This window comes from Mizuhopecten yessoensis, unplaced genomic scaffold, assembly GCF_002113885.1.
Source record: "Mizuhopecten yessoensis strain PY_sf001 unplaced genomic scaffold, ASM211388v2 scaffold10923, whole genome shotgun sequence".
Lineage (NCBI taxonomy): Eukaryota > Metazoa > Mollusca > Bivalvia > Pectinida > Pectinidae > Mizuhopecten > Mizuhopecten yessoensis.
This window is the reverse complement of record NW_018408789.1, coordinates 221,876-233,879: the sequence shown is the minus strand read 5'-3', so window position 1 is coordinate 233,879 and position 12,004 is coordinate 221,876. Positions and strand designations below refer to the sequence as shown.

General features: G+C 33.7%; 1 protein-coding gene across 7 annotated transcripts in view; it reads right to left on the bottom strand.

The window, feature by feature from the left end:
* Positions 1 to 12,004, bottom strand: part of LOC110463750 (titin-like) — a 113,739-nt gene that overhangs the window by 9,947 nt on the left and 91,788 nt on the right. For 6 of the 7 annotated variants that reach the window (XM_021518586.1, XM_021518590.1, XM_021518592.1 and 3 more), the window contains 2 exons: positions 11,090 to 11,257; positions 5,413 to 6,076 (listed from right to left, as the gene is read on the bottom strand). In XM_021518586.1, the coding sequence (XP_021374261.1) occupies positions 5,413 to 6,076; positions 11,090 to 11,257 (832 nt within the window). Of the gene's footprint in view, positions 1 to 913; positions 4,386 to 5,412; positions 6,077 to 11,089; positions 11,258 to 12,004 lie in introns of those variants that run through there. The other variant, XM_021518593.1, reaches the window with a different exon arrangement.

Here is a 12,004-nt window from a genome sequence, read left to right as displayed (position 1 = left end):
AAGAAAAGTACCTGATATTCGATATAAAATCCATTTTCAAAGAAATATTCAAAATGACCGCCTACAGACAGGCAACACTAAAAATTCAAATAATTTTCAGATATTTCTCAGAGTACATTTTGAACACTTATAAAACGCAATAAGCTAATTAGCTCTTGAACAACGAACCCATGTGGTTCAAAATTTACCAAAACTGTCATACACATAACGAGGTAATTTGTCATATACATAATAAAGTAAACTGTCATATACATAATGAAACTTGGTACAGCGAGTCCGTTAAATTACACATATTTCGCAGGTAACTTTGCATCTTTGTTAGTATTTACATTGCAAACTGGCACAATTAAGCTTAACCCTTTCACCCCTAGGTAACTTTAGTAGACGCTACCATACACTGATCTGGATGAGTCCATTATGGTCTACAGTGGTGAAAGGTTTAAATGTATGTAACATTACGAGGTTTCCAGAAAAATGTTTTGACGGAATATGAGTGACTTTATGTGCAATATATCCAGGATAAACGTAAGATACACACATGCTACTGGAATTTGGAAATTGATACAGTATGCCGAAAGTGAATGAATTACACAGCATCGTACAGCTGTCCTCCTAGGACTCAGCGGTGATGCAAGGGCCAAAAAATGTGGAAATCCAAAAACTAAACTATTGTCAAAACAGAAGGGGAGTTGTATAAAACCTCCTGATGATATAAATTTCAAACATAAGATGTTGTTAACCAAATCAATTATTAGAAAAGTGTGTATGTTATGAACCCTGCCAATACTCAATAGAGATTAACGTGGTCATCGGGGTTACAGCAGACGTCGATGACTTAGAAATCCACCAACAGAGGAAGATGAAGTAAGAAAGCATAGATACGAAAGTATAGATAAGAAAAGCCAACTTTAGTTTGAATTTCATTTTATTAGGTAAATGAAAAAGACACGTCTCTTTCAATTGCAAATGATTCATACAAATAAATATTCTAATAAATACTGGAACGTTTTTGTATACTGAGATATGTTAATATAAAATCGAAACAAATGTACAACATAAACAATTCATCAGAAAGTCGTTTTGGTGGTATACTACAGTGTAACCTAAGATTGAATTCACTTAAAAAATAATTGCATAAGGTGTTTGATATCTATTGTGACAATCCAACCTGTGGCCGCTCAAAAGCCGGAATATAACGCGAAATAGTCCTATATGGATAAATCAGCCTTCTCTATATCAAAACTGGCTCTATAACTGATTTCATATTAAATAACAAATATTTATGAATACTAAAGTATTTAAGAAGTCGAAATGCTATTTGAATAGCCTTCGAACACAAATTTGTCATTCTGTTAATTCACTAAAATCAATTGCATAAGGATTTTGATATCTATTATGACAAGCCAACCTGTGGCCGCTCAAAAAGCGGAATAGTCCTATATGCATAACACAGCCTATTCTATATCAAAACTGGCTCAATAATTGTTGTAATATAAAATAATATTAATATATTAATACTAAACTATTTAAAAAAGTCGGAATGCAATTTTAATAGCCTTGGAACAAAAATTCCTTCATTCAGTAGTAGACATTTTTCAAAAATAAAAAAACTACATTAAGGCTAAATTACATTGATGGAATAATAAGAATATTTATCACATATCGTTATGTTGGCCACTATACCAACATATGAAATTTCTTGAATAAATATACATGAACAAAAGAGAAGTTATTGAAAGACCATCAATAAGAGCACAATAGTAATAAACACTCAAATCTAACAATTACATAACGGAAGCCAACTTCATGTCTCGCTAAAACATACCCATCTCTTTCATAAATTTTCACCATAAATGACCGTTTTTTATCATTTTTTACTATCAATATTTTGCTCTCAACCCTTGTAAGTTACTAGAGTTCTGGTAAATTGAACCAGTGTGACCAAAACAGCATTTGGAAAATATGAATTTCTATTTCACTGACAAAAAGAAATGATCCTTTTTTCACAGTAGCCTTGTAATTAATTAAAAGTTACAGACTGGTAAAGTGACGCAGCTAGTTGACAGAGAAATACCAACACCATGTCTACTGTACATGTCGATTATCTCAAACTGCAAAACTTAAAGTGCAGTAAATAAGTGATATTTAAGAAATAGCAGTAGGTGAGAGGACAAATCAGTTAACTAAATCTGAAAGCATTGCTTTTTTTCTTATTTTTAGATCATCTTAAAGACTATTTTATTTTGATAAAAAATTATGTTAATATAAATTGGGCGAAAAATAATCTTGAACCAGGGACAGTATATACTCCATTTTACGTCCCTGCTTGAACTCAGTGTTCCGTCTTTTCGTATTGCAGGATATCTTTCTCTTGTGAGCAGGTATTGATTGTTACATCATTTGTTTATGAAGTTAACGTCAACAATTTTCGAGAAAACGACGTAATTTTCTCACACAAACCAATGACGTAACCTGCTAACAAGAGAAGATTACTCTGCAATACGCAAAGACGTAATTGCAAGCTTGAAATGGAAGAGAAATGGAGACGTTAATAACTTTCAAAACTATAAGTAAATTATACAAAATTCCAACGCACTTGCTACCAACATTTCACTTCACTTCAAAGTTGTTAATGTGGATTTTTAATTTACTTAAAAATATGAAAAAATTATAAAAAAATAATATAACATTGCATTAGTACATAATATAAGGAAATTATTGTTTTTGATTTAAATACTTTCTTTTAAAAACATCTTTATAATAAATGAAATCCAAATAAACGTGATTACGATTAGGATGTATCATTGGATTTAAGATCAGAGAGACTAGGAGAGATGATAAGGATATAGTAGGTCACGGTCGAAATGTGCATCTATATGACCAATAGAAATGTTACAAAGATATAATAACACATGAGAGTTAGTACTAGTGACAAGAACGGTTAGTGGTCAGCTACTTTATAGGAAGCACTTTATGTTAATGGCGCTAATACATTAATTTGTGTTACTGATATTCAAATATCAGTTACTAACAATATTTTGTTACTGGTGTTCAAATATATTTTCATGTGATAACCAAAAAAAAAATTCAATAAAATTTCAGTTCTTATATTAGAATATAATTGAGATTATATGTAAGTTTTGTGCAACTGAAATTATCACATAATGTCATGATTTGTAAAAATGAAATGAAATTGCTCTGTTTTGATCTACATGTACATGTACAGTGTCCATTTTTGTTTTCGTTTTTAATCAAAACACAGTGACTCCACCATGCATTTATGTAATATCCATCAAGGTAAAAAGGGAGACAATTTTTCTGATATGTTTTGATATGAAAAGAGTGAACTTGCCATGATGGGTTTGATAATATCAGACCATATATGTAAAGTGCTAATATAAACTATGTACACACTACAGAAGGTGCTGCATTAATACACACTTTTCTACATATATTAAACATTTCCATTCTGTTTCGTTGGTGCCAGAACCCTGATCACACATAATGCAAGGTTAACATATAAACCATAGTTACTCCAGTAGATGTCTCTGACGGTGTATAACGGGCCTTTACCAGTGATTAATCTATACTTGTGTCCGACTCTACGCTGTTATTAACTCATTCACCCCTGAAGACACATTTGAACTTTTCCAATTCAAAGGCTGGAATAGTTCATTATGAAATTTCAGGGGTGAATGAGTTAAACACATTCAACAGATAAAAGCCCTGATTTTACTCAGTTCTAATGACTAGGCTATTGCACTTATCATTAATAAATTCAGTGGAACAATTTATCCAGACTCTAGAAAACTGTGGCATGTGTCTATTTTCCAAAAGAGCTTTGGAAGCATGAAACGTGGACAGAGGATAAATGATCTTCTAATGGAAATTTGAATTCAGCTAATAACGTAATAACTTAAGGGAGATAACAATAAAGCAAAAGTTATGTTGAAAATCAGTTGAAAGTTACAGTGATCCTACAGTAATAATTTCTGTTGCATAATTCACAAAAAAAGGGAAAAGGATTAAACAATATTTAAGTTGAATTTAAGGAGGGCCAAAACTTCTGGATAAATACAAGTCCACTGTATATAATGTGAAGTGTCCAACAACTGCCGTTCATATGTCATAGCTATTCTGGTAACATCTTAAAACATCTTTCACACATATCTATCAACTTGTATGCATACAGGATATACAATTATAAATTGGACAAGGTACTGGAGATTACTTGACACTTATTATTTCAGACTCACAAGTCACTTAAAACACACTCTGCCAAACACAATAACTAATGTGCATTGTATTTCTTTTATGCAAAATCAATGCATAATGTTGTTTCTTAAAACTTGTACTTGAATCTTCAATTTAATTCACAATTTAATCTGCAAGTAAACAGAGAGAACATTGAACTTAATGAAAGTATTCAATTTTGTGCATCTGCAAATAAGAATACATGCTATCAATTCGATCTTAACTCATTCATCCCTGAAGACACATTTGAACTCTTCCAATTTAAAGGTTCGAATAGTTCATTATGAAATTTCAGGGGTGAATGAGTAAATCTAATAATTATCATGAAATAATGTGTAATTTTTCTCTCACCTCTCTATATATACATTGTCACATATTCCCAAGGGAAATATCCAATAGATACTTAAGTCTCTGTGACCTCTATGTTGACAACTACTTTTTTTTTAACTTCTATATTAGGAAGTGGATGAAAACGTTTTTTTGGAGCTTGAAATGTTCAGTAGTTTCATTTACTCTCAGGAAAACAAAATTGATGTGAATCTAGTTTCGAATTCCATGATTTACTATCGTTTTCTCATCTCTACAAATGTGGCCCTAGATGATTTGTAAAATCTACTACATCTGTTGTTCATTTGCAATATCTGTGTCAATGTTACATTAATCCGGAGTATAGAGGTGGGAGAAAAGCGATAAACATTATGTAGGTATGTGGAATGGTGGAAGTTAGACCTTTGAGTTCAGAATTAGAACCTCAGCTCCCACATTTGACACCATGCTTAACCCTTTCACCCCTATGCAACTTCAGTAGACTCTACTATGCATTGATCTGGATGAGTTCATAATGGTCTACAGTGGTGAAAGGGTTAAAACAATACGAAGAACAAAACCAGAAAATGATACAGCGATCTTATCATAGTCACCTTAAGAAACTCATTGCAATATTCTGTGATTTTTTCCCCCTGATACATTTTTTTATATTATAAATCCAAATATTTTTAACATTTCACCTGAATGACAAATGTTTCATTTAATCTTGGCACTTCAAAAAATGAAAGTTTCCACAAGAGTAACCGACTAAGAATATGGACTTTTTTGTATTTTACACAAGACAGTACTACACAGAGACATCCTTAAGATGCTACACAGACAGATTCTCACCTTCTTTAGGGGCTTGTTCTGTTGGCGCCGGTGCCTCTTCTGTCGGCGCTGGTGCTTGTTCTGTTGGCGCCGGTGCCTCTTCGGTCGGCGCTGGTGCTTGTTCTGTTGGCGCTGGTGCCTCTTCTGTCGGCGCTGGTGCTTGTTCTGTCGGCGCTGGTGCTTCCTCTGTCGGCGCTGGTGCTTGTTCTGTTGGTGCTGGGGCTTCCTCTGTCGGTGCTGGTGCTTCTTCTTGTTTGGGCGCTGATTCATCTTCTGTCGGAGCAGGTGCCTCCACTGTTGTTTCCTTAGCATCCCCTTCCTTGTCGCCCTTCATGTCCTTTCTGACCTTGTAACCTTTGAACCCAGCTTGGATCTTAGTCGCAGCTTTAGCCACTTCAGGGTCATTCAGATCAATGTCAACAGGCTCCTCTTTCGTTTTCTCTGTTTTTGCCTCCTCTTCCGGTTTTGCTTCCTCTGTTGTTTTTGTTTCTTCTGAAGGTTTCTCTCCCTCAGTCTTGTCCCCTTCTGACTCTAGATTTTCTTTCACTTCCTTCCTTGTTTTGTAGCCACGGAATCCAGCCTGGATTTTCAGAGCAGCCTGTGCTGTTTCTGGGTCATTTAAATCAATATCGATTTCCTCTTCCTGTGCCTCTGTCTTTTTCTCTGCTTCTTTGGGAGCTGCTTCCTGGATTAACATAGATAATTAACATTAATTCATGATTGGTTTAAATTTAAACAAGACTTTGAAAAGTAAATTCTGAAACAAAAATATGTTCATGTTTAATTAGACAAATAGATCCTGAAACAAATATACACATAATATATTTAAGCAAAAATCTGAAACAGGAAATTACATTGACAGTTAAATTTCAATCTGAAATGAAAATGAAAACAAAATAGATGTGTATAAATAAAATTATGATGTTTTAGAAGTGAAACAGTTTTACATTTTAAAAGGAAAATAATAAATAAAGAGATATATAGATTGCATGTTTTCCAATCTGAAATAAAAAAATAAATTTAGAAAATAATCAATTAAAATGAAAATAAGTTCATATAAATGTGTAATAAATACAAAACAATACAAAACATTATTATTAGTGCATGAAGAATAAAATCATAATTCGATTATCCCAAACTGAAAAAAAAAGATATGTTAGAAGGGATTTAATATGTTATAAATGATAAAAGTTGTATATAAGTCCTGTATAAAACATTTTACATATTATCAGCGGGACCAGCTTATAACAGAGTCTTACCCTAACACAAACATTAATTTATACACATGTATACTGAATGTTACAGGGATTTGGTATGTTATAAATGATAAAAGTTGTATAAGTCCTGTATAAAACATTGTACAAATTATCAGCGGGACCAGCTTATAACAGAGTCTAACCCTAACACAAACATCAATTTATACACATGTATACTGAATATAGGGATTTGGTATGTTATAAATGATAAAAGTTGTATAAGTCCTGTATAAAACATTGTACAAATTATCAGCGGGACAAGCTTATAACAGAGTCTAACCCTAACACGAACATCAATTTATACACATGTATACTGAATGAAATATAAAAATGAAAACATTTTTATAAGAATTTCTTTTTATTTATCAATGAATGTAGTTACACAGTAAAGCAATACACATCTGTTGAATAAACATGGAAGTTTTATAATATTCTACAGTTAAATAAAACAATGCAATATTAACACTTTCACCTCTGTAGACCATAATGGACTCATCCATATTGAAACATGGTAGAGTCTTCTACCGTTAAATAGGGGTGAAATGGTTAAACAAACACATAAATTAAATGGTTCATGTAAACGATTGTTCAGATAATGGTTGACACAGTTTTAAAACTGAGTAATATATTTCGGAACATGATCGAGGTCGGAATAATCCAGACTTTGGAGAGTCAGGGTTTAGATAATCAGAACCGACACAATAATGTACTGATGAATACTTGACGAGCCAATGTTCACCCCTCCTGCTCCCAATGTAAACAACAATATGTTGGGGAAACCAAACGAGAACTTAGATTCCATATATCTCTGAACATCTACGAGATATCCGTCTACATCCGTCTAAAGACAGCCCAGTGGCACTCCATCTCATCCTCCAATCACTCTTACTAGGGGACATAGCCTCACTAGGGTACTCACTAGGGGATGTAGTCTCACTAGGGGACGTAGCCTCACTAGGGGACTTAGTCTCACTAGGGGTCGTAGAATACCAAATCATTCAAATTCTTCCCACTGACCCCACAACATTGGAGTCCACCACAAAAAGGAAACGATTGGAGTACTACTGGATACACCCCCAAATACCCACCCTGACACCACTAGGGGTCAATGTCCAAGGGTAAATGTTGCATCCTCAGTCATTCCTATATTGTTTACCTCCTATGTTACCTGTCCCATGACCCCGCTTCATCATCATAAAGAAGTAGGATCAGCATTACATAAAAGTACAGAAAAATATTACTTCATTGAAAAGTTATGGGAAACCTCCTAAACTCATTCACCCCTGAAGACACATTTAAACTCTTTCAATTCAAAGGAGGGAATAGTTCATTATGAGAAATTTCAGGGGTGAAATACTGCTTTAATCAGTGCCCCAATGACCCCCCCACACATCAACAAGATGCCCCACACTAGAGAACCATGATAAGGAAGGGCCCTGCATTGCCACAACTACGGCAAATTTCCAAGGCAGGGAAATCGTCATATGAAATCCCTTCTATCACACAATTTCCCGGTTCATTGGTAATATTGCTGCTACTTGCCCTGCTGAAATATCCAATCTCCTGCGTGTTACAGAGGTTGGGCGGCCAAATAGAATAGAAATTACCAAACAAGTGTAAGATTTAACACAGAAAAAGAGTTGGAACTCGACTTAATTCAGGTCCGCTACAGACATGTTTAGGATTCAATGGATTTTTTCCAGGAGAACATATAAATGGGATAAGAACTATGAAATCAATATGATGTATGTTAGCCATAGACAAGTCCAGTGTTACAATAATACTTCCTGACACTGATTACCCGGGGCAGTGTGACGGATTGGTACGGATTGGTACGGATTCCATGAAACACTAGACATACTTATATATATGACCATTTTACAAATGTTGAGAAAAGAAATGTCTTCCTAACAAATCTGGAGTGGTCAGTTACAAAAAAGTGTATATGGTCAAGTCTCTAGCTTGTACAATTAAGTCGCCATGACAACCTAACATTGTGTTAGACCCATGGATTGATGACTGTACAATGCTAAAACCAGATTGGTTTTCATTTATTTACCGAAAAAAATAAACGGTTAAATCGCTAGCTTATGAAAAGTGACATGTGTTGATCTGATGTCGTTTTGTGGGTCAAGACCATACAAAGTCCTTAGACAGGCATAAGTGTGTAACATAATCTTGAAATGTGAATGAGACAGAATAATTCACTGTTACAAAAATCTGGGTATGGATGTATCTAATTTACCTTCACTTATAAAGGTTACAAACTACTGAGCAAGAAGAAATCTATATTCATGTATATAACAAGCAAATTTAAATGTCAATGAACATTCTGGCCCCCTTCCATATGACAAATATCTTATAAAATCCAACATCCAAATTACAGTGAATGGCAAAAAACGTTTTTTTTTCTCTGAGGCTTCTTTTAATTTTGTGACAAAAAAACAACAACAGTTTTATCATGTAACTGAAGTTATGTTGAAAAATGTCTTCAAAAACTTTAATCAACAACTTTTTATTCTTCTTCTAAAACAGTTATAATACTCTCATTTAACTTAATCCTCTTTAAGGGGATGAAATAAAACAGACTGGGCCTTAAAGGGCCAGAGTTTGATTGACATGAAGCTCTATTTAGGGTACAGATAGAGGTCATTAGGCTCCTGAGAGACCTAATATAGATAGGTATTGAGTTACTCCTGATAGACCTTGATTTACTGCCCAGCAGTACTAGAACCATGAACCTCCCCTCCAATCAAGTGCTAGCTCTCACTATTGATCAATGTCCTGTCCTTAAAGTTTAGTCAACTTAATGATAAATACAAAAAAATGTTTAGGTAGAATGTTTATAAATTCAGAAATTATAAATGAAAATATTTGAGTCAGAATATTGATTAACATATTATTAAGATAAAATAATTAAAATGAAATATTGTTATATTTTCAAACATTTTTTGTAATTAATCCATTCTGAATATATTTGTGTATATCCAGTAAAGCTAACAATACATGAAGAAACTGGCACTGATGTTTATATTCTGATACACAACAATAATTGACAGTGATGAACTCTGTCATGGTGCAGGGTCACGGGGTCACATGTTGGGGTGTAAGCATCAGTCACTTTGTGTGGCTGTTCCTAAGCACCTTCAGATTACCAGTCCTAGAAAGACATCAACAGACATCTGCATGCAAGTACCATACGGTCAGTGGTACATCCACAGATACCATATGGTCAAGTGAAAGTGATATCGGTCAAGTGAAAGTGATATCGGTCAATCAGGAATCAATAATAACAAGTACCTACCGGTAATCCGAAAGATTCTCAATTTTACATCATTTTTGACTAAGTGGGGAATTTTCATCTTGTTATAAATCTGAGATGTATTTCTTGTTTGGCCCTAAATGACCTAAATTTTCAGTGGGCCATAAACAAAAATACAAGAACAAAATCATGAACTAACAGGTGTTCCTAAAACCTAACAAAAATTTAGTGAAATATAAACATGAAAATTAACACAATTTTAGACACATATTCACTTAATGTTTCTTAACATTTATTGAAAGTATGTATGTAACAATATAATTAATTTTGATCTTATATACGTACATATGACATTGGCAAATTTTATTTCAAATTTTATTTCATGGTTTATTACATGAAAAGAACACTAACACCAAACGTACACGTTTCACAGGGAAACATCAACAACATCACTTTCAAGAAAAACAGACGTGTAAAAATTTGGTTCTGATTTACAACATTGTATCTTGGTGATCATTCAAAGAGCAAAAACACAAGGACAGAAACACAGAGATGTCACAGACATTTTAGACACTTGAAGACTGCCATTCCTTGAAAGTCCTATAAAACATATTTATAAGATCTTGGAAGACAGGGAATGGATTGCTTCCAAGGTTATTTTATTTTGAGAAAAAAATAAATAGTCAACGAAAAAGAAGAATTATTCATCTCTAGAAAGACAAATAAATCTAACATGCATCCAGCTATTTCAGTATTCCTACACCATTTATGTAAAAAGAGAAAAAAAATCTGAAAATAGAATGTGAATGAGTGATTTTTCAGGCAGTGATATTTTTAAACTGTAACCAGGCATTTATAAATCTTTCAAAGAAAACACAAAAACGACGCACCATCACAAAATGTCACAAGTCACAGTCAAAGTTCAAATTGATCTGAAAACTACAAAGCGAACTGAGGTACGTCCAAATACCAACATTCCAAATCAAATATAGAAAATGATGATGAAACAAGGGCACTATAATAAGAGTGATGTTCTGTAGGAGATAACTACAGGATCTACCTCACCACACGGACGATGACAGGGTTTCTATTCGTGACCACCTGAGTGGATCAACACCACCCATGCAAACAGATCTAGACCAGTCAGCATGCGATGCTAAGTACAAAATGTCATTCAAACCTGTTGATTTTTTGTTTTTCTTGCCCGGAGGCCTTTAAAGCTAGCCTGAATCTTAACAGCCGCCTTCTCAACGTCCGGATCTGTCAAGTCAATATCTATTTCTTCCACTTCTGAAGATTTAGCGTCCACGTGATTGCTACTCGGAGGCTGTTTTAGCGGTGCTACAGGCTGTAAGTGTGAACAACATTATCACGATTTGTGGATGGTCATTGTGCTTTTGTACACATAAGTAAACACATGACAACAGTCTACAGACTTCTGTAATCCCCTTAAATCAAACAATGGAGTCTCAGTGCTATTTTTAACAATTGGAATGGCCTCAAAGACCTCAGAAATTATTCCCGAAATTTCTGCTTAAGTGAAATTTTTCCTCGGCTATATATATATTTTGATTAACCAATAATTGGTAATGAAGCTATAAAAAAGACAGTTTGTACATCTGGTACGCGACGGTAAATGAATATCCTTGGCAGACAATCATACCTTATCCGACTATTTTTAGTTTAGTCTGTATTTGTCAGAAACAAGAGAAAATATGACTTAAATATAAATGGCCATTAAGGCTACTCTGCCATCTTGTTTAATCATTAAAACATTAATTCTGATCTGCTACTTATGAACTGATTCAAATTAAAATAAATCCTAAAAACCTTCTACAGATCAAAAGATCTTAATTCAATCCTTAAAATATCATACAGATAATGACTCTTCAATTTCAAATCACCATTACCAATGATGTAATTATTTAATTAATTAAACTTTGAAACAAGAAACAAATTAAATCAACTCATAACCAATGATGTTGCCTCATTTCGATCAAAATCATTCTCATCATATTTAATTTTTTAACAAAGAATCTTGATTCACCCCTAAAGACACATTTGAACTCTCCCAACTCAAAGGTCGGAATAATTC